This window comes from Toxotes jaculatrix, chromosome 4, assembly GCF_017976425.1.
Source record: "Toxotes jaculatrix isolate fToxJac2 chromosome 4, fToxJac2.pri, whole genome shotgun sequence".
Classification (NCBI taxonomy): domain Eukaryota; kingdom Metazoa; phylum Chordata; class Actinopteri; family Toxotidae; genus Toxotes; species Toxotes jaculatrix.
In genome coordinates this window covers 6,406,204-6,429,778 of record NC_054397.1, presented here as the reverse complement: position 1 = coordinate 6,429,778, position 23,575 = coordinate 6,406,204, and the positions used below count along the sequence as shown (strand labels likewise).

The 23,575-nt window shown below is 42.1% G+C and overlaps 1 protein-coding gene across 1 annotated transcript in view; it reads left to right on the top strand.

Moving 5' to 3' along the window:
- Nucleotides 1–23,575, top strand: part of LOC121180786 (sorbin and SH3 domain-containing protein 1-like) — a 46,490-nt gene that overhangs the window by 16,346 nt on the left and 6,569 nt on the right. The window contains exons 3-22 of the mRNA XM_041036433.1: nucleotides 1,128–1,183; nucleotides 2,387–2,476; nucleotides 3,712–3,738; nucleotides 3,880–4,004; nucleotides 5,710–6,135; nucleotides 7,779–7,905; nucleotides 8,547–8,722; nucleotides 10,197–10,263; nucleotides 11,200–11,250; nucleotides 11,390–11,603; nucleotides 11,798–11,912; nucleotides 14,775–14,846; nucleotides 16,398–16,454; nucleotides 17,254–17,303; nucleotides 18,289–18,464; nucleotides 21,811–21,890; nucleotides 22,309–22,355; nucleotides 22,794–22,908; nucleotides 23,040–23,168; nucleotides 23,277–23,471. Coding sequence (XP_040892367.1) covers nucleotides 1,174–1,183; nucleotides 2,387–2,476; nucleotides 3,712–3,738; nucleotides 3,880–4,004; nucleotides 5,710–6,135; nucleotides 7,779–7,905; nucleotides 8,547–8,722; nucleotides 10,197–10,263; nucleotides 11,200–11,250; nucleotides 11,390–11,603; nucleotides 11,798–11,912; nucleotides 14,775–14,846; nucleotides 16,398–16,454; nucleotides 17,254–17,303; nucleotides 18,289–18,464; nucleotides 21,811–21,890; nucleotides 22,309–22,355; nucleotides 22,794–22,908; nucleotides 23,040–23,168; nucleotides 23,277–23,471 — 2,349 coding nt within the window. The 5' untranslated portion in view covers nucleotides 1,128–1,173. The remainder of the gene's footprint in view (nucleotides 1–1,127; nucleotides 1,184–2,386; nucleotides 2,477–3,711; nucleotides 3,739–3,879; nucleotides 4,005–5,709; nucleotides 6,136–7,778; nucleotides 7,906–8,546; nucleotides 8,723–10,196; nucleotides 10,264–11,199; nucleotides 11,251–11,389; nucleotides 11,604–11,797; nucleotides 11,913–14,774; nucleotides 14,847–16,397; nucleotides 16,455–17,253; nucleotides 17,304–18,288; nucleotides 18,465–21,810; nucleotides 21,891–22,308; nucleotides 22,356–22,793; nucleotides 22,909–23,039; nucleotides 23,169–23,276; nucleotides 23,472–23,575) is intronic.

Below are 23,575 nucleotides of genomic sequence, written 5' to 3'. Positions count from 1 at the left end.
TAGTATTAACTCTTCTTTTGGAGTTTATATCCTTTTCAGATGCACTGAATCACACATAGCTGATGTTCTTTTCTGTTCAAACAATTGCGGAAATACTCTCATAATCTTTCTGAGGCATTACTTATCCTTTTGATCAATATCTGTTGCTCATTCATATCCACTCCATAGTATCCATGTATGCATTCTCTAACTCACAGGTCTGCACTGCTTTAGCCTGACAATGAAACTAAATTGCCATTTCGGTTGACTTCACATGAATCATTGAACAAATCAGAGATGTGGGTTGTGGTTCAGAAGTCTGACACCAGGCTCCTGCCAGTTTACTTTGCCTGGGTATTCAGAAGTGCAGTTAATGATTCACTTTATTTATCAGATGTTTGTCTCATTTAAAGTCTTGGAGGTCTGCACCCTAGCCCATAGCTTTTCTCAAGATCGGAAAAATGAAATGTGTGAAAGGAGTTAAAATTGAGCTGACTTGCAGTCACTTGCAGTATGTCAGCACATAGCACGCCTACTCCTAAACATCATTAATCTCTCCAGACTCTCCCTGCACAAGATGTTGGCTCTTTAAGCAATGCTGTTTGAATCAAAGCAAACCTAATGACCTAGTGGGCAGCAGGAAACTGGCAGAGTATTTGCTTATGTTTGAGATTAAATAGAGATGAAGTAAAAGATTTAACAAAAAAAATGAGGCAATTTCTTATAAATACAGTGATTATGTAATTTATTATAGTAACCTCTGGAAGATAAGTTTGTATGTTACTGGAAACAGATATAGGTTTTTCTTGTTTTTGAGGGTTAATCAGCCGTCTTAGAAAACATCTATCTCTGTAAACGGGGGAATCTCTCTTTGTCTGAATTTTGATGGAAAAACAAACAAAATTTCAACAACAACCGTTCATCCAACTGAGTTCAAACTTTGTGGGTGTATTGCTGAGCACCCAAAGGAAATGCTGTGTCAAGTATGGAATTACTGGTGCGATCCTCTAAAGAAAGCTACAAGCTGGATGAGCACGGGCCTAGCAATCAGCCCCTACCGGGAGGCACACTACCACTGCACTAGTTGCGAAAATTGTATGCGATTTATTTATTTACTTTGTCTGAAATACTTTGTTTTTGTTTTGTAGGAAAGTGTGTCCCCCTGCAGTAGATCAGTAAGAAGTGCTCTTCAATATGAATACAGGTATGCACACAGAACCACACACGCAAATCATATATGAGATCATTGGGGAGTCATCCATCCAGTCCACATCCATTATTTTTGTGAACACTTTAAAATAAAAGTCAACATGTTCACGCATTTCAGGCCACCTTTCTATTTTAAAAGCTGCTATGTGTGCTACTTTTCCTCTGCCACAGGCATGAGTCTGTAACTCTAACCCTGACCCTGTTTGACCACTTTGGTGTTGGTCCATTTTGGGCCTCAGTTATTGTGACTAAAAGCATCATTAAATGTAGTAAGATTGTTGCTTTTAACCACAGTGACTTATTCCACCCTCAATACATTTCCAAAGCTCTGGCCTAAACTTGGCATTCATCCCAAACTGAAGTGTGTATTTCAGCTGGAGAATCAATGATGAGTAATTCGTCTTCTCTGTGCCTTCTCCACACAACACACACCACCAGTCTGAATACCTGCTAGTGATAGATTTACTCATCTAGGTTGTTTGCCTGTATTTACAATGCAGAATACTACACAAAAATAGCTTTGTCATGAGTTTCAAGACATAATAACCCAGAATTCCAAAAAACAAAATTAATTTGATAGAGAAAAAAAATGTTTGACTCACAAATTTTAAACCACCTATATTGTCCAATAGCTTAAATTGAAAAGAACTGATCTGAGTCTCAGGCACAGATAGTGTAGAGGTCTCTGATCTGAGAGACCTCAACACTTACACTGTCTGTGTAAGTGCCAGGTACTGCAGTGGGTGTCAGCGGGTCAGTAAACAGAGATGTTGTGATTTTCAGCCAAATCGACAATTGACTTCTCCTCTATTAACAGATGTACCTCATGTTAATTCCTATTGTCAGCCTTTCTAAAGTCAGTACACGGTTTATGATCTTTTTAAAACCCAAGTGTCCAAGGTCATCCATTTTGCAATGCTCTAATTCCTGTTGTCACAAGCACAGCATCTGACAGAAACATCTTCAAACTTTTACTTTACAATTGAGTTTTATAATTGCCTTTCTTTGAGTTGTCACTCAATCTGCCAAGGTAAAACTCAGGCTCTTTTAATGCATGTGCTTTGCCTCCACTTATTTGGGTTATGCCTCTGGCTGGATGCACTTGTGTTTGTGTAGCCTTGTATTTGTGTATATGCATGTGCATGTGTGCTGCTGCTTCTGCCTCTGTGATCCAACCTGCCTGGCTGTGATTCCTCAGATAGCGGAGGATACGCTCCCAAAAGCGTGGCCTTGTCACTCATACTCTCTCCCATGAAGAGGGTCCAGAGCTCACCAAATCTAGCCACAGGTACTAACACTCACAAACACACACAAATTAACATGTTAAAACAAGAAGACTGAACTAACTACCTAAAATACAGGCCACTTAAGGAACTGACTCGGCTAAACTGTTGGTAAAAGCGTAAGGTAAGTCTTTAAAAAGTGGCTTGTTGTAATTCAGAATCATGTTTGAGCTTCATCAACCTGAAATGGCTTTAGCATATTTGAAATACTTTAAAATAGTCTGCGGCTGCCTCGGTATGCTTAAGCAATGTTTGGACTGCGGGATGCTATTTTTTTTTTAATCAGTTCATTGTATAATTTTTTTTTTTCTTTTGTTTAGTCTCTTCCGTCTTGGGCTTGTTTTGCTTCCTAAATCAGTCATAAGTCATACCATACCTACCGGTTGTTGATGTTAATCTTCATTCCTTTTGACAGCTCTCGTATGTCATGCTCTCCCATTGCTTCTTACTACGTCCTCCTCTTTATGTGCAGTTTATTCTACTTTTCCTTTTTTTTTTAATCACAGCTCTTCCTGGCTCTGTTTCTTTTTTTTCCTAATACATTTTCTCTTCTATCAGCATTTATTGCTTAGACATGACACAGCTCCGTTGACCTTAAACTCTTGGAGACATGTGGAAATGTACTTGGTTTGTGTGTGTTGACTAAAATGGAACCATTCTGCTTAATTCTTCCTGATCTGTGGTTCAGTCATCCTAAAACTATTGTTTAATTCTTTTCCCAAATAATTTGAAATTACAGGTCAAGTCATGATGAATAACCAATGAGCTTTTTTACATAGCACAGAGCACAGTTTAATCTATATTCTTGGACCTCCAGAGGCTACAGCTACTGTAGTTGTCACCAGCTGCTTTTTCCTTTCCTCTGCTGAGAAGTGTTTTTGTGCCTGCACCTTGCCAGCACCCAGGTTAACAGCTGTACCCACGTAGGCATTCTGGTACTGTCGGCTTCCCCTTACCAATAGTAGGACATTGTCTTAAAGCTGATAAAATGCTTTCATATATAGCAGGTTTAGGAACATGGTATATCTGATCAAACTACCACTTAAGAGGGCTTAGCACTGGAGAGTGGAGGCAGAGTGGAGGTTGAGTCATCCTCATAAGCATTTTTTTTAGGATGATAGTATGTTGTGGAACTGCTTCATATGCAATCCTATGCGTTAGTATTGACATTTGCAGGGATAAATGTGACCGCACATTCTCTAATTTTCCTGATTTTTGTTTTGTCTTCTGTATTCCCCAGGGAGTGATTCTCACTCATCAGACTTGGGTAAGTCTCTGTTCCTTTTGGTGTATTTTGGTGGAGAATCAAAAGAGACAAAAAAGGCTATGAAACACCCCATAGGAGACCAGAAAACTTAATCAAACAAACTGTAGTGCTTGATGTCAGTATTATTCAATTCATCTCCAGATTCTTGGCGGTCACGCAGTGCAACAGATGGCCTTAAGAATGGAGACGCCAGCAGCTCATCTCTTGCTGCCAAAGGCTTCCGGAGCGTCAGGCCCAATCTTCAAGACAAAAAGTCACCAACACAGGTAAATTGTCTCACTTGCTACACTGAGACGTGTTGACATTTGGCATTTAGTTTTTTATTACTGCTGTTTAGAGTTAAATTAAAAATAATTGTCTTGTGTCGTAAGGGTATTTCCTTGTAAAATTCTCTGTGGAAAAAGTTATTCTTAATGACACCACAAACCATCATAATTAGGAATAATTTACACAGAACCATTCTGTATTTCAAGTATGTAACATGACAGTGACTTGTATCAAGCTTTTTCACTGATGATTTTTTGTTGTTGTTGTCGTTTGAACTTATTTTGGCTGTTGCTTTCTAATTGACAAACAAGGATATCAATCACATGCCACTGCCACCCCCCAGGAGAGAGAGTTTCCACTTCTCGCCCACTGGCACTAATCCACCAGACTATAGCTCCCTCATCGCCCTGGCTAATGATTCTCGCCCTGGAATGCTGACATTTACTCAGAATGAGAAAGCGGTTTTGAAAGAGTCCTACACTATTAATAGCACATCCTCTTACTCCTACACAGAGACCAGTGCAAACCCAGTACAACAGGAACACCAGTTCTCTGTCCAAAATGACATTAGTAACTGTACTGCATCTGCCACCACTAATGCACAGGTCCAGGAGCGTAAAGTATCTTCTCTCAAACTAACCCCGGTCACCATCCCTGACCCTCCTGCTCACCTCAACTCTTACCTTGATCCTCAACTTAAAACCCAGACCACAAGTTCCCCTCTACTCACTTCCCCACCTCCACAAAGGGGTCCCACTCTCTTTCCACCCCTGACACAGACAGCCTCGCTTTCTGTGCACCTGGGCCCCCAGAATCTGAAAAATCCAGAGCTTCAACCTCCAAATCCCACAGTGGAACTCAAGGTCCCAGATCAAGCCCCAAATCAAACCCCAAGTCCAGCTGCGTCCCAGGTGGAGATGAAGAAGACTAATCCTCCAGTTCCGCCAAGACCTTCTCCTGCACAACTGTTGGTACATAACTGACTACATACTGTAAAAACAGAGCAAAAGAGTGATATTTATGCACATTTTAAGGTCACGGTAAAACAACATCACTGGGTTTTTCTCATGGTGATATCAAGAGGGATTAAAGCGTAACACGCTGGCTGCTTCACATCATTTGACGCCCCTAGCACACACTGGACACACCATACAGACAGGAGAAGTAGTCGGTCTGACGCAGCCAGGATGTGCAAAATTCAGAGAACAGGTGTTTTTCTGGTGGGTTGATGCACATGAACACTGAAATCTGATACAGGCATTCCTTGAAAACAGATGCAAGTGTGCACTTGATGCACTGCTTGTCATATACTGCTTGTGTGTGTTGTTCTTTAGTTTGTTAATCTTGGTGCTGCCATCCAGCCAGCCAAACTAACTGTGATTCTACATACATTATGTATTAACTTGTATGCGTGATAACCAAGTGTTTCATTTATTGATAGTGTCATTGCCTATGTATTCTGCTGCCTTCCACAGAGTTTGAACTAACAGAGCGTCTTCAATTCACAGCAATTATCATGTTTGAGAAGATGATGCTGCGGCCTCATGACACCTCAGTCTGGTTTCCCAACAGCATTTCACCTTCTGTTAGGCTCACGTGTTGCTTCCACACATCCTTTGTGACAATGTGGCTAATGAGTGATATCACTAAGCACTCTCCTCCTTTCCTCCTTCTCCAATCAACTCCCTCTCCCTCCAACACCAGGGGCCTCTGTCCCCCAATCCCACAGCACAGCACACCCCCTACCACTGCCACAGCTCAGAATCACTCGACTACCTGTCAGGCCTAATGCCCAAGACCCTATCACCCACGCCGTATGTTCCTAGTGGAGCTGGCAGCACATCTGGTGTGGTCAGCGGGCCGAGCCTCACCACAGTCAGCGGTGTGAGCATCGGTGGCTGTGTGTCACCCTCGGCTTCCCCCGTGACAGTGTCAGCTCTCAGCCACTACTCCTCATCCACGGCGGGGCTGCTGGACGAGCTGCAGATCTGTAGTCTGGACTCACCTGGCGCCTCCCCCACGCCGTCGCCCACCCTCAGCCATGTCTCCACCTACACATCCACTGCGGGCCCCGATGATGTGCTAACAGCTTCTTTGGCCTCCACTGCCGCAGCAGCCACTTTCACTAACGTAATTATCCCAACAAGTCACTGCTGTAACACACATCATTACCAAAAACAACTCCTCCAACTCATTTGGATGGCTGAACCACACCTCCACTGAAAGCGTGATACCTACTTAGTTTTACCTTCCACTAACCATCAACTGCAACCTACCTGTCAGACACCACAATTAAATTCAGCCCACTATGTTACCCTATTATGTTAATGTGTCTGTACTCATTAGAACTCCATGTCTATGTGTGCTTGTCTATGTTTCTCTTTCTTTTGCCTTTTTTTGCAATCCAGTGCAATTATCCTGTCTCTCAAGGCTAGTTCATATCAAAAATTCATGACGAGACACAGCCATTTTTCAGAGACGTTGCAGTAGGCTGAAGTGCCCTGTTGGAAGCTGTTGGCTGAACTTGTCCGCTGGTAGTGGGAGTGTTTTATAATGTAACAAACTAGTTATGTTTCCTGTCAAATCATACTGTATAATATTTTGCCCTGTCAGGCTAGATTATGGCATAAATTTGCATTTTACCCTCTCAGATATGCAAGGCTGACACTGAAACTGAATTGCCATTTTGTTAGTAGGGCACTATTTAGTCTGACATTGGCTGCTTCTTATCCAGGTAATTAGCTTGGTGTCTATCAAGTCAATCAAAAGTGCATGCATTGTCACTATTCACTCTAAGCCTCACAACCATCAAGCCAAACCTCTTCTTAAACTGTCTTCCATCCATGCAGTAATTATAGAAAGATCTTTTGTGCACTGTGTTATTCTACCACACTTACCATTCCCAACCTTCGTCCTACCTACAAATATGTTGATTGTTCTGTTGCTTTTTCTGCAAGGCAAATATACATTCACATAAGCAACCAGACTCAAACATTTAGCAGAATTTGAGATGGAGGTCTCAAACTAGATTATGGCCATGGAATGGCCAGCTTCAAGTCCTTGTCATTTTGCTCTATGCCCAAGCACTAAAGAAGGAAGAAGCTATAGGTAGGATTTAAAAATACTGGCAGTAAGTGTTCTTGTGTAGACAGCACACAGTGTCGTCTTGTTTTGCTTTATTGTGAGTGTATCAGTTTTAAATTGGCTGTGCTGGTTTTTGAGCCATCTTGAATCTTTGATCTGAACATGAAGGCCTTGTAATCAAAATACAGTGTCAGAGGAAATCATATGTCCCTGTGTCATGTTGAATGGGAGAGCATTCTCCAGAAGAGCCTCCCATCATAACTATATCATGCCTGCTGTCTTGTTTATGTCACAACTAATTTTTAATGAAATGTATCTGAATGTGAATGAGTTATCCATGTTTACTGTCACTGTTTTAATCTCTGTTGTTCTGTTTTAGAATGAAGTGATTCAATAAGTGCCCCTTTCCTCAACTAACTGTTCTTACATTGTACAGTCACTTCAGATTCAGCTTCTCCTATGAATCACGTCAGATCCAATATCTGTGTACATCCATTCCTATATCAGATCTGGTTCTTCTACCCCTATTAACGCTTGTAGGAATAAGATGACTAAGTTTTTATTATTTTTTTGTTTTATACACAGTATCTTATAGTAGAGCTACAAGATTGTGCACTATTGTACATTTTGCTGCTATTTGTGATTGATAGTCTTACTGCCTTTGTTTCTGGCTTTTTGGTCACTCTTAGGGCCAGGTCCTCTCTCACGCTATGAATGGAAGTACTAGCCATCCACAGAGACCCCTCTCTCCCCCATCCTATCCTCCTCCCCCTGCCTCACTCCACACTGGGCTCCAGAGACAGAGCAGGAGTTCGGGTGAGTCACTCTTCTTTTGTCCCGTCACTTGAGCCAGTAGTGCATCAGGTTTTGCAAACAATTCTTTGGTGATTTCTGCTCACTAATAAGACGTGCTTAAATTTATCCAATGCACTGCATTGCAAATACAGTACAAATACAACAGAAATTAAATCCAGAACTTCTAACTTTCCCTGAGCGCAGCTACACACAAAGAGACCTGAACACAGAAGATGAAATCAGATTATTCCTTTGTGAAATGGCAGACTATTTAAACTAGAATCAGAGCTCTACACCAAATCGATAAGCTTTTATTTACTGTGTATCATATTAATATACCCTACTCTGAAGCTGAAAGAGCTTAGAATTTCAAGCATGTGTAAATCTATTACACACCACTCAAGAGACTCATGTGAATTAATCTCACAGTGTTGGCACTGAAATTATTTTGTTGAATCTTATCATCATTGTTCCATATTAATTGAATTAAGGGGTCTTTAGAGAATGGATTTATTTACAGTCACATGCAAGGTAAGGCTCACAAAATCTGATATGTAAATCGATTTGAACAAGACAGAACCATTAAATTATGGAGTGCATATTTCTGATTATTTCTAGGAACGACTGACATGGCTTTCTCTTCTCTCTCCTCTTGCATCTAGAGGGCAGTGAGTCTGTCACGAGAGAGTCTGTGGTGTCGGGCCACACCAGTATCAGCAGCACTGTGCCCATTGCTCGCTTCTCGGAAGAAGAAAAAAAGGTTTCCATCATTAAAGCCCCTCATTATGAAGGCATCGGCCCTGTGGACGACTCTGGCATCCCTATCGCCATCCGCACGGTGAGGTCAAACAGTTAGGTAATTAGGTACTGTAGTGTAGCACAGGGGTGTCTTTAGACCCATTTCTGTTGTCTTGATATGTGATCATGTTCATGAGTGGGAATTACCTTCAGCTGTCAGCAGCTTTTGAGCCCATATTAAAAGTCCTTTCTCTCTCTCACTTGCACTATCTCAGTATCTCTTTTATTCTCCCTCTGTGTGGTAGTTATAAAGATGAGCTCAGACAAGGTCTTTGCTTTAGTACTGCAAGGCCCTTGCTGCTTACTTGTCAAAGTGTGCATATCTATGTTATCTCTGTTAAGGCTTTTCGTGTAGTAACACTTCACTCAGTTATCCATTTCTTGAAGAGCGACATTTAACGGCAGACATGCAAAAGTACAGAATGAGAGGAAGAGAGACACGAAGAATGAGAGATGGGCAATAAAAGCAAAGTAAAAAGGTAAAAAGAAAAAAGAAAAGCAGGAAAGAAGAAAAACGAAAAACAGATGCTCCTTATTGTGAGCAGACAGACATTTTTGTGGCCACTCCATTTGGTAACCGTGGAGAGCGAAGTGGTAATTGGACTGTCTCTTGGCTGTGCCAGTGCTACATGCAGAGTCACACACACTCCTTCACTGTGGAGGCAAAATGCCTCTTCTCTGACCAAAGTCCAGACACTGTTTAGTGCTACTGAATAAAGAGAGGATTAAGACTCTCAGCCATTTGATAGCTCTTTTTTGAATTGGCTATTAGATCTATACTGTATACACAAAGACACAAATACCAGGGTTTCTACTGGATTTTCTGGGCACGGCACCAGAGCTATAAATTTTTGTTTTTGTAGCAGCATGGCTTTCCTCTATGCTACGAATCCAAATCTGCTGACACTGATTTCTGAAAGTAGGTGTATAGAATAAATGAATAATAAAAAATGCATTAATTAAATATAACATCTGATTGTCTTTTAAAGTAAAAACTGACATTGGAGCATCTTTGGCCTCTGTAGTGTAACCTGTTTCCCAGTGAAACTTAATATGTGGACGAGGTATAATCACGAGAGAGATTCAAATCAAATCATTTAGGTTTCATTGGGTTGTTCAAAAGTGGGCATGAATTAGAAGATATGGAGCAATAGTGAGCTGCAGAAAGACATTTGGCCTCAACCCACACCTACCTCACCCACTTTGTTAGATCAAGACGAGGAGGATGAGAGTGAAATAAAGGTTTTCACTGAACATTCTTGGTCAGCGTTTCCTAAAAACACAATATGAGAGTGTCATACAAAAAAATCAATCTTTATAAATAATTTATTCACATCTCAGCATAAGTTAAATCCTCTTTGAGCGAAATATAGATGTCTAAGACTGAGAGTATTTCTATGCTTAGTAATGTCCTATAAAACAGTGGGAACCTTTTCCAGTTTCAAACTTAACTTATCCAGCTTATGTTGCATTTCACGGCACATAAATCTTTACGATTATTTCTCTCTCCACAGACGGTGGATAGGCCTAAGGATTGGTATAAAACTATGTTCAAACAGATCCACAAGGTTCACAAAGCAGGTAAGTCTGTGCCAAATCAGTGAAAGGCAGAAATGGCTCATTATGTGATGTGATTTCATTGTCACACCATGAGGGGAATTGGTCATGCATGCATGCTGCTTGTACGCACGTGTAATGTGTGTATCTCTGTGTGTCTTAGCACACCAGTTCGTGTTAAACTGAGAGACCCAAAGAACCTCAGTGCCAGAACTCATTAGATGCAGTCTAGAGAGAGTCTAGAGAGGAGGTGGTTATTGAGAGAAACCTCTAATAGACACAGAGCTGTCCTGGGAAATCTGCTCTAATTTTGTGGGCTTGACAGAATCACACAGTCAGTACAAGGCTTGTTTGTTCTGAACTGCTCAGGCTTTTTCTACTGCACAACACACACAAATGCACACATTCTCACACACAGACTATTTCATGATGGTGTGTGCCTAAAAAACATCTACAGGCTTGCGCTGATCTCTTTGATGTGTCTCAGAATTCCCATAGCTCCCTGAATATTCACATCATCCAGTGGATTTATAAGGCGATACTCCAGTCCCATACAAAGTATATCTGACTTTTGAGTGTCTCCTCCTGTAGTGTTGAAAGGTCTTTTGAAAACATGTAGCTTCTTTGTTTGTAGAAAACAGGAGCTTTGGTCAGATTCACTTCAGCCACAATCATGTCTAATACACTGCGGCTGCAGAGTACTGTTTCCCTGCTTTAAGCTCCAAAAAGGCATATTTTAAAAACAGCTGATTTAAATGAGCTGGCCTTGTGGATGGACGCAGGAGAAGGGGATTATGCTGCTTGGGTGGTTTTCATGGTCACTATTGGAAATTACTTTGTAACTGACTGTATTCAAGCTGACTAAAGGTTCTGTTCTCCCTGAGGAGGATACCACAAACTTGTACCTTACATACCATAAAGTATGTCTGTCCAATCAGGTTTTGTTCCTTTCCTCTACAGATGACGACTATTCTGACACATACAATGCAACATATGCTGTCATAAACAATGGTGAGACCTACTTCATGGGTGACAAAATTGTATTTCATGAAACACGTCATTTCTTCCCAACCCATTTGTCTTTTCCTCTCTGGCTTGCTCTGCCTTACTACTTCTCCCTCCGATGTCTCCTCTGTCCTTTCCTTAACAGATGACTACAGCCTGTCATCCAATGCCACCATGGCCCACCCAGCTCCCCGGACTCATACATACAGGCCACTGTCCAAGAGCCCCTCAGACAATGGAGGGCATCTGGGGCCTCGGGAGCCTTCCCCAACCCCTGTACCCCCACCACCTCCACCCATGCCATCTCTCCTGCAGCTGAGGGCCCGAGATAGCGACCGTGAGAAAGACTCCCCAGACATGTAAGTGGAACTTGTCTCTCTCATTTATTTATTTATTTGTATTTATTCATGATGTACTTTTCAAATTGACCTTATAATTCCCATTATTCTATGGCACTTTGAATTTTAGTAATTTTAAAAAACAATTATACAAAATTAGGATTAGATAATTAACTAAAATTGTTTCTGGATGTTTTTTGTTTTTCTTGCACCAGGAATGAATGGGGTCCTCCCGACAGGAAAGTGGACACACGAAAGTACCGCGCAGAGCCTAAGAGTATTTTTGAGTACGAGCCTGGGAAGTCCTCTATTTTGGAGCATGAAAGACCAGTGAGTATTTTTTTAAAAATGTTCTTTCACTTGATTATATTGGTTTGGGAAATCTTCTTCCCAGCGTATCACCACATTATTGCCTCCGTTCCTGTTTGATTAGCCTGTGAGGCCTAAAGGAAATTATCTGGAATCCGCCCAGGTAGTAAAAATTATTTTATATCTCATGCTTGCTTCCCTAGCTGGCTTCACATCGACATCTTGGAGGAACATTCAAATTAAATTACTGTGATAATGAACTGATTCTGTAGCTGTTTTTTTTTTTTTGTAATAATGCATGTAATTGTTAAAAGACTATAAAAGATGAATTCTTTTGCAGAATAGAAGGTCAGTTTCTGAAGAGCAACTAAACATTAAGCAGCATGAAGTGAAATTACACTGCTGAGATGGTGCTAAAAAAAAACAGTCACACATTTACCTTCCTAACTTGTGACTGTTCTCTTTGTAGACATGACATTGTTGTTAATATACTTTCATGTAATGGACTTCTGCACAGACTTCTTCCTCTCAGAGACGACGTGGGCGTTAAAAAGCAAAGGTTTTCAGTGTTGCATCCTCTAGTGACTGTACTGTACTGACTGTTCAATCTGTGCGGGATGAATGACAAAGCAGACAGCAGAGATAATTACTGTGTAGAGGGAGGACAAAAAATAATAGACATGAGGTATCTGAGATAAGCACAGGATAATGGAAAATGTGTTCTAGATGAGGAGTCTGTTATGTAGGAAAAGAGCAAAAAGAAAAGCTTTTTGTGAAGGTTTCACAGATGTTTAATGTGATGACTACAGAGAGTGCTCCCAGGGCAATAAATGCATGAGTCAGCCCCTGATAGACAGAGGCAATAAAAAGAGAAAGCTGTAGAAAGTAAAAGTGAACCCACGCTGGCTAATCTGCTGCCTCAGACTCCTTATGTATGTTGCCTATGTTCTTCTCTACCTTTTTTCTCCACTCTCCAAGGTAAGAAATGGCATCCAAAAACATCCTTTTCAGTGGTGTCCATCTGGGCAATTACGAGCCTTACGAGGAAGCAAAAACATTTTTGTGACACTCTGTTTATTTAGTTTCTTCCTATCTTCTTCTCTGTGTGTCTACAGTACTTTTGTGGTTGGCAGTTTAACCTCCAGGCCTCACCTTTTTATTGGGTGACGCATTTGCCTCGAAACTGAATTCTCATTTTAGCAAGAGATATGTAACACCACAACACCTACAGAACATTTCCTGGCAGTGTTTCATTTGGCATGAAAAATCTATTTCCATGTGGGAATGGGGTTAGAAAGAGCAGACAGAGTTGTAAAGCACTGCATCATCTCTACAGTTAAAATATTAGTAAAACTCTTTAAAAATAAATACGCCTCTTGTATGCAGTGCACTCTGTATTCTGCAAATGGAAACAAATAGAGAAAGCTGTGCTTGTTGAAGTTTAAACATGCAACGGAGAAGAGTAGATGATTACCTTGCTGCACAGCAGTAACCAGTGTTTTGGCTTACTGTCCTATTTTGTTGCATGTAAATACTTAATATCCCAGCTGACTCAATTTATAGCTGGGTGATATGATATGAAAATTATTCTCTCTATGATACAGAGAAAGGGCTGGGTGTTAAAATCATGTGGCATCAACAGAGATGTCTATAATTTACATGCGACGCAGGCAAGGAACTGCAAGGTATACAGTAACATTTTTCATCCAATGACATTTAATAAATGACCGAGCAACCTTGGATGCCTTATCATATCAGTCCTTATCTCTAAAGGAAATATTTGTAAATCTGCCCTTATGAGACATGATGGGGTCGAGTGTACTTATGGGGATAAGTAAAACTGAAAGGGGAGACTGGGAACACAAGGCAGTATGAAAACTTATAAATAGGATTCAAAACAACCAAAAAAGTACAGTAATTTTTTTTTATTTGGAAATATGATTTGCCAGGCCAGTTTAGTGGTTTATGGCACTGTTTTTACTTTATGTTTAATGTGTTCTCTAAGTAAGTGACAGAAGCACACAACAGATTAAAAAAAAAACAAAGCAGTATGTTAAATGTGATCAGTTATTCCATGTTAATGTTCCCGTCAATGTAGAAGTGAAACCTAACCCCATGTGAATAATCCCTTATGTCTCTTCCAGACGGTTCTATAATATATGCCCGTTTCTCCTCTTCTTAAATGTAATGAGCTCTCCTGGAGAAAATCTCGCCTTTCTCTGCCCCTGTGACATACAGTATTTAGTGTACCATCCGCTGAACCTACAGAAAGTTGTAGATGATGAGGTTGGGTGTTAAATATGTAATGCTCAAAGAAACATGCTGATTTTCATTAGCTGTCACCTGTCCTATGGCTTAGAATAAATCAATAAATCAGCTTAGAATAAATCAGCAGTAATGGGATTCTGTCCTGGATTTCGCAGCCTTGTTATTTTTTTCCGGCACATGAAAGAAATGAATATCAGTTCAAAAGGGGCTGAGGTGTTTAAATTATCAGTCTCTTTAGTCCCCAATGGTGGCAAGTGCTGGACTGTCCATATTACATACAAGTTTAATTGCTGCCTGATTATATGGCACTATTGTACACTGCCTAATATATACTGTAGTGTTTGTTCCCAAAAGTTTCAGAATTACCGTCCAATCAGTGAAAGTCATGAAGCAAAAATTTCTCAGTAGTATCTGTCAGTAGTAAATGGGTTTTGCATCATCACTTTTGTCCCTCATTAGCCCCAAATCTTCATTCTGTGCCCATCTCCCTGTTCCACCTTTGCCCGTTCCTAACCATGAGGTCCATGTCTCTCTTTGTGTGTGACTTCTTTCCACACTTGCTTTCTTCTGTCTCTTCTCCTGCCTCCTCTCTCTGTCACTGTCGTGCTTTCCCAGACCTATGATGACATAGATTTAGAGAACGAGCCTTGGTATAAGTTCTTTTCCGAGCTGGAGTTTGGGCGGCCGGTAAGTCAGGGCCTTAGCTACTCCCTCAACCACAATCCCGTCATAGGCACACACCCACTGTGTCCACCCCACCCATGTTTTTTTTTTATGTCTCCACCAATAGACTGGGTGGAGCTAGTTGTTTGGGCATGTGGTACTTGTTGGGTGCTGTGACTACCCCCCTTCCCCCAACCCTTGTGACAGGCTGTGTTATGTCTTTGCGTTGCTGGGTTTTTTGGTCTGGTGGCTAGCAGGCACTGAAAAGTTGACACACAAACCTGGACATTCTTATATATATATTTTTTTGATATTGATAAATACTCTCTTTTTTATTTTATTTATCTTTTGTTCTGCATAGCATTCTAGGTCTGTGCAGTTTCTTCAGCATCTCTTGCACATGTTAACATGTGTATCAATCAATCAGCCTTTTATTAAGCTTGTTATTCATGTAATCATTCATTCATTTCTTATTCACTTTTGGCAGTATGGAGGAATGCTCTGTATATCTACAAGCTAAATGGCTCTAGTGCCCTCTGCTGGATGTAGGTGGTAATAACATCCTTGTGGCTCAGGGCAGGGATTGCCTCTAGCCACAGATCTAGGATCAAATTACCCCAACCCACTGATTTACAAAGTGTCATGAGGACATGCCTCTGTTCATGCCAGAGCATGACATCAGGTGATGACTTTCTGGGCTTATTCGAAATGTTCAGGTGAAAATGTCACATGTGGAGCTGGCATGACTTTTTGTCTTCCAGAGTCATGTTGGGCTGTGTGTTGAGATTTCTACCTGCAATATTCTGAATGTTTCACACCACTGAATAAGCCTTTAGAGTGTAGATGGTTTCCCTCCATGCACTGACTGGTCCAGCAGGGACAGAATCTCACAGTATGTTCAGTGTTTGAGTGTTTATTGAGGTGACAAGTCACACGTTTTGACCGATTGAGTGAACACTAGTTAATCTGCACTAGTAAACCAGCACTAAATCACAGCATTTGATAGTGCAATTCTTTGCACTCTCAAAGAAACACTGCAGCTCGAGCTTCACTCAGCTTTCTGCTTTACAGCTTGCTTTTACACTCTGCATGTGTGTGGTACATGGGCACATTTCTGTGTGTGTGTGTGTGTGTGTGTGTGTGTGTGTGTGTGTGTGTGTGTGTGTGTGTGTGTGTGTGTGGTATTAAGGGTGATGTAGCAGGCCTTGGCACTGATAAACTGTAGTATAATGTTGATATTTTTAGATTAGCATAGAAATAAAGCAGCAGTGGAAGACATATAAACAAGTATGTATTATGTGCAGGTGTGTGCTTGCGTTTGTAAGTGAAAGTGCGCTAGTGTGTATAGAGTGTGTGCACATGCAACATGCAACCTCTGTGAACTAGTCCATCTCTGGTTACTCAGATTCTCTAACGAGTGTCACTCTCTCCACATGTTTCTTGTTTTTTGGTTCCTCCCCATGATGTCACCACTGCTTCTCCTCCTTCACCTCATCTTCACCTTCCTCCTATTCCTCCTCCTCCTCCTCTCCTCCTCCTCCTCTTCCTGCTCACTGCTGCTGCTTGGGGCTCAAGCCTCCTAAAAAACGGCTGGATTATAATCCAGACATCTCCGCTCGCCAGCACATTGAGGTAATCTCACATTCATGAGTGTTACAGTAGTGTTTTTTAATCTCACAATTTCTAACCAGTCATAGGAATCAAAATTTATCATGTTTAGAAAAAAGCAAGATACAGTTGCTTAAAGTGAGTGTAACGTGTGTAGCATCAGTGCAGTTTGATCTCATGTCAACATGTCATCCATCCACCGCAAGATGAGTGCGATGTTGCTTTGTGAAAACTGTTAAACATGTAGCTTTGAAATGCTATTCATCTTTTTGCTTGGAATTGAATGAAAGTTGTACTGTATACTGAAAGATTTTTTTGTGTGTTTATCATCTCCATCACCTTGGAAAATATTATGAAGATCTAGATTTTTAAAAAATTTTTATTTAAAAAGCATAATTTACCCAAAAGTTGCATTGCAGTGGTTGCATTCATTAGCATGTCTTCTAGCAGACTTTTGTTGCTAAAATGTTTTGTATATTCTTTACCACTTAGACCCATTCCAGCTGATCCATGCCAGGTTTTGCAGGGCAACATTTGCCCCCTGAGCTCAGCTCATAACATCCTTTGCTATTTTACCTTTACCATCATCCTCCAGAGCAGCCCAAGAGAAAGCAGAAATTTATCTTCAGCATTTACACCGGTAGGCCTCTTGGCGGTCAGGTGTGCCATGTGGAACCAGCATCTATCGCACCTTACGCTGGGGGAGTGTTTTGAGTGTGGCACAGCAACAACCGCATGCAGGCTGTGCATTGTGAGCTGCTCTGCCTCGAGTCTTTGTTCTTGCGGAGCTCACTTTTCTCTTTTGTCGTCTGCCCTATTTCAGACATCCCTGCACATCGCTCCTGCTGACAAGGCTCCGGAGAGACCTGCGAGGTAACCTCTGTTTCTTTTATTTTCCTCTGCATCACCCCCATCCCCCTCCCCCATCCTTTCAGCAGCAGTGGTCCTTGTTGTGATTCAGCACAGAATCAAAACTCTGCGCTTTCTTGCCCTGTCTCTGGTGCAAATAGCCACTGTGGCTGCTATTAGTGATGATTTGCAAGGATTAGTGTTACTCTTTATTTGCTTTTGTCGCTGAAGGCAGGGTGCTTTGCAACTCCCTCTCTCTAACTGAGCCAGAATAAATTAACCCGGCACATCTATTGATTCTGCCCTTCACCTCCTATCCTTCCCTCAACCCCCCCTTCCTCCTCTCATCCTACTTCCTTTCACCAATGGCCTGCTTATTCAGTCCCATTTTCCTCGGTGAACAGAAAGGGCAGAAATAGGATGTGATGAATAGGCCGTCTAATTCATGGAAGTGTGTTTGTTCGGAATAGAAAGCCTACTGATTTTTTTTGTTTATTTATTTATTTTTGACGTTTTGAATAAGTAAAGTTCCAGTGACTTTGTTGTCTTATCTTTTTGAACAAGTGTAATAGCATAGTTTTTAGTAGGAGGAATTTGGATGTAGGTAAAAATGCATTCAAGGTTTTCATAATGCCAAGCATTGTTGATGTTCAACATTAAAATCCCTCAAACATTGGGGGGAAAAAAGGTTTTTGACAAAGCAATAGATTTTTTGCTCATTTTGTCTCTAATTAAGTGAGGTGGTTTAGAAAAGAGTAAAAATGTTTTATGCTGTTTTCACGTAGTTCATTGAGGTGATTGGTGATGTGAAAAACTCTTTATTTGTTCAGAATTTATTATACTTTGGTCTTTGCTGGGCTTGTAAGTACAGATGACACAGGAAATATAATAAACACAATGTACCTGCGTGGCATTTATAGTGCCTGAATTCATTTTGCCTATTGCAAACTGCATTCACCAGTGTATGGTGTTCTGAAAGGAGTTGTGTTGATGTCGGACTGTGTTGCAGTGCTGCCAGCGACTACAGGAAGAGAAGGAAGTCAGAGCCCTCAAGTTCCCAAGTGAATGCTCAGTCTCAGAGCAGAGCTGCAACTTCCCCTAAACCAGTGGATGCCTACAGACCCAGCAGCAGCCTAAAGAAACCTGTGATCCGTTCCTCACCATCCTCACCCTCCAGAGCCAAAGGTATACACGTATACACACAAACATCTCCTTTTCACTTTATATATTTTCTCTCTGTCCTTGTCTTTCACTTTACCCTTGTTTTCCCCAGATTGTCATATAAGTGTACTGTCGCCAGAAAATTAAAGATTTTGTGAAGTTGTTGTTTTTTTGTGTTTTTCATGGTATAATGTCTGTCTGGTGTCATAATTTCCCTTGAATGGTGTTGGTGGAAGTCTGAAGAAAAAAAAAAACACCAAATCATCTTTCTTCCATCCTGTTTTCTCTTCTAATCTTCTCCCTCTCCCCAGCTCTTCCAACTTTCTGCTGGGTATTATTGCTTAACCTGCTTTCCTCCTTCTCTCTCACCACGCTGCTCTCTATTGGACATCTGAAAGGTGGGGACGCATGCAACATGTATTCAAACAGTTTGACCTCCCCAGGTCCTTGTCAGCGCCCTTATCTGCCCCCTGTCCCCTCTGACCCTGTCCATGACCACGAGGATGCCAGCCAGGAAGGCAGCTCCTCCTCCAAGCAGTCTGTCTGTTGTAAGAACAGCTGGCAAACAAAACACCAGGATGCTGAGACATGGAGCAGTGTGGAGGAGGTGCCGCCCTCCTCTGGCAAGCTCAAGTCACGCAGCTGTGATGACTTACTCAGTGATGGGCATTCTGGCTCAGCCGGGCACAACGCCACCCGCTCAGAAAGTGCTGGGTCCCTGGTGTGTGATGGGAATCCCTCAGGTTCAACTGGATCCACCTCCACTCGCTCGTTGCCACGACTTCACCGGCGACGGGCGCACGATTCACCGGGCTTTCTTCAACTCTATCGTAAAATGCATCAGATCGATCGAGCTCAGCTCATCCCATCTGAAGTCATCCGCTCTGTTCGTGCTCGTATCCTGGAACTAGAGCGCCAGCCTCACCTGCATCGGCATCGCCGCTCTCCTTGGGCACCCTCTTGGGGTGTGGAGGTGCCACGCGATATGGTGCCAAACCGCATTTCTGAATATGAGCGCCTTATTCAGAAGTCTAAATCCATGCCCAACTTGGGTGACAGTGAAGTGCCTTCAGGCACTACCACACCCGGCGGCTCATCGTCTCGAGCCAGCAGCGGTGGTGGTGGCACACCCAATTTTCCAAAACGCCGTTTTTCAATAGAATCTTTACTAGAGGAAGACAACAATGGCAACAGTGGAACAGTACCTCACACCATGGATCACTTGCATCGACCTCGTAGCCCACCTGAGGGCCAGCCTCGTGGACCAGAGCCCAGCCATGGGCGGTCCTTTCCTGCTCCTCCTGTCCCCCAAGCCCCACAAGCCAACCCAGACTACTCTGACAGCGAACAAGACGCTGTTGCGTCAGACCTCAGTGACTTCATCCAGGTGGAGGGCTCCTCATTTTGCAGTGAGAGTGACTTTGACCATTGCTCTCTAACATCCTCTGAGAGCTTGTATGGCTCTTCCACCCTCCACCACCACCTCCGTCATCATCACCACCATCACCACCACCATGCAGGTCACCAAAATCTCGGCCAGAGCCAGGGCTACCAACACCGCCACCTCATCAGCACCTGCAAAGGCCGCTGCCCTGCCTCGTATACCCGTTTCACAACCATGCTTCGCCATGAGAGAGAACGAGCGCGGCAGGAGCACCAGAGACCTTCACAGCAGAGCCGCAGCAGCTATTCCCAAATCCAGAGCTCACAGTCCCAGCAAGCGATGTCCAAGCTGGCCTTCCTGGTCAGCCCAGTGCCTTTCCGCAGGAAAAAGGGCTCACCACCTACCTCTAGAAGAATTAGTGGTGGCGGAGGTCGAGGTAGCAGACCGAAGTCCAAACAGGCCATTTATGAAGCACTAGATGCAGCCCTGAGAGACATATATGAGCACATTCAAGCTGAGAGAGGCCACAGAGGCACAAGGCCACCCGATGATAGCATCCTGAGAAGAATACTGGCCGAACTGCTGCCAAATGTGCCTGAGCGAAGCTCCTCACTGCGGGGGAGGAGGGGCTGTTGGCACGGGGGTCACTCCTCTGCATCTTTGTACCCAGATGGGAGCCCCACTGGGTATGCCTCATACAGAGAGGATCCCTCCACACCACGGCTACAGTCACCAATCAGTGCCTGTTATGGACGCCACTCGGACACCTCAAACAATAATGAATATGGAGAGGAGCAGGGCAATGGAAATGGTCTCTGTTATTCAGGTGGAGATAATACACATATCACACCTCAAGTATGTCCATGTACACTTTGTCATGTAGCCAGTCATACCTACACATAGATTTTTTTCTATACAAACATACATGCACACTTGCATATGTACATGCATGCATACCCAAAATATGCATCCACATACATTTACATTAGTGTCTCTTTCAGTATTTTCTGCACTCGTCCTTTTCCCCTTGTTGTTCAGCCAATGCACCCATCACTGTGCTTTTCTATATATTTATATTACATTCAGTAAGCCTTGTTTACCATAAATTCTCAAGTAAAACTTGATTATTACAATCAGCGTCAAGTTAATGTCAGTAGAAGCCTAACACCTGCTGATCTTTGATCAACAGTCTGCTAGGAAAATGGGACGATTCGGCCCTTTTGCTGGAAGTCTTCTAATCTGAAGCACGTTCAAGTTTAAGTGTCAGTATTTTAATGCTAAGCGAAACAATTTTTTAAAAAATGTACATCGAATTGGAATTAATTAGTGAGAACAAGATGCGTGACTTTGTCATTGTACTGATGGAAATAGCTAACTGAAACAGGAGCTTCTTATCATGCTAAAATGTGATGAAGTATACTTATAAAACAGGAGAGTGGCTCAAAGGAAGGCCTGGTTAAGGAGGTAAAGACATTTGAGAATTTACGGCATACTACTCTGGATGGAGTAAATAAATATCAAACTTCCTGTCATGTTTTTAGTATTTATTTATGAGTATTGTTTTGGCTGTATTCTTTTTCTGTTTTGCAGATTTATGGAGTCATCTTATTGTCCCACAGTCATTTGCTTTCCCTCAAGCCTTTTGCTTTCATGTTGGTTTTTAAATGGTTCTCTCATATTTTTTTGGGCTGCCTTCCCCCTGTTTCATTTTGTGTTCCCTCTGTTTTAAAGGATTGCATGTGTCTCTTTGTGTCATATTGTGGGAACAGTCCAATCACTTTGTTTTTCCTACGAAATGGAAATAAAACTCACCTTTTTTTTTGACCCAAGCTTTCATTCGCTCATTTACCTGTTGGAATGGCATCATCACTGTACCATTCAGTACTTTTCCAAAGCACATTTTTGTATTGTGAGCATGAATGGAGCATGATTTTAGTTACTGTGGAAACTTATGTGACCTTTGTCATGTGTCTCTACCAATCACAGACCAGGATGTCTCCAGGAGTTATTCCACCATGGATGGACGCCACACACCCCAGAGCAGAAGACCTACTCCTGACAGAGAGGTACAACATTGAAACTGGTTTCTAGGAATCTCAGCACCAACGTACAATTCAGACATTAGCATAAGCTGGATGAATATTCAGTGTGTGGTTCTGTAGCACTTATCAGCTCCTCATTTATTTCTTTGAAATAACTGAGAAATAATACCATTTTTTGCATATTACACTTACAGTACACTTAAATAACATGTAATGAATGAGATTCCTTCTGTTGAGCTTCAGAACGAAGCTCGCCAGGCTACTATTTTTGTCTTCAGTTTTATAATACCACAGCACTACAACAAATGTTCTCACAAACGTTCAAAAGCTATATTTTATGTTATACCTGGTAATGCTGCCCGGCTTTCTTTCTCTCACTCTCATCTCCTAGGTCTCCCATAAACAGATGACACAACTTATTCTGTTCTCTCTCCTCCATCAGAAACAGCCCGCAAGAGCCATTTATGATTTTAAGGCACAAACAGCTAAGTGAGTACAGTAAATCCACAGCGCACGCACAACGAAGTAAAGCTGTAATGCATGAATGTCTGACTGCACATCGACACATCTTGACTCGCTGCTTTAATTTTTTTCATTTCGGATTGTTAAGCATTTCCTACATAAAGTTTCTTTTGCTTTTTATGACAACATCATTGTCAAATCTTGCAGCCACACCTGAATGGCGTTAACTGATTTATTTTTTGCATTATTTTTTTTAATGTGTGCATGAGTTCAGCTGATTTCTGCTGTGCTGGGTCTCACTTTGTCGCGCTTTAATGGCTGACATTCTGTAGTGGATGCTTTTCACATGAAACGAGCTCTGCTGGTAGAAATGTCGGTGTCTTTTTCAGTTCACATCTTCCTTACGCCTATGCAGTGCATCAAAGACGCATGCAAAGATACTGTAATGATACCATTGTGTTACAGGGAGCTGACATTTAAAAAGGGTGATGCAGTGAATATCATCAGGCAGATAGACAATAACTGGTATGAAGGGGAGCACCGTGGACGGGTGGGGATATTTCCCATATCCTACGTGGAGGTAAACGTGCAAGTGATACACGAATCTGTGTGTTGGTCCTGTGTATGTGTGTGAGTGCACATTTTTCTAGGTGTATTTAAATATATTAAATATATTTCCTCCCTCTCAATGCTCCCCCCACACACACACAGAAGATGCCGTCCACAGAGAAGCAGCAGCCGATCCGTCCTCCTCCGCCAGCACATGTCAGAGAGATCGGAGAGGCAGTGGCACGCTACAACTTCAATGCTGACACTAATGTGGAGCTCTCTCTCAGAAAGGTAGCCTGTTAAACTTTGTACATATGTGTAAACAGCAGCATACAAGGTGATTTTAGAAATGCTATAAGCATGTGTATCCTTGTTTTATGTACTTGTGTCTGTGTGTAGGGTGAGAGAGTAATTGTGATAAGGCAGGTGGATCAGAACTGGTATGAGGGGAAGATCCCAGACACAACCAAACAGGGCATCTTTCCTGTGTCCTATGTTGACATCGTCAAGCGCTCCCCGTCCAAGAGCTCCGTCCACCACATAGATCCACATGGTCACCCTGGCACGAGGACACCAAGCAGTACACCCATCAAGGTAGGGGAATCATTACAATATGGTAACTACACAATGCAAAACAATAAACCAATACAAGTGAGTTATACATTTTTAATTAGCAATTTGTTAAAAAAAAAAAAAAA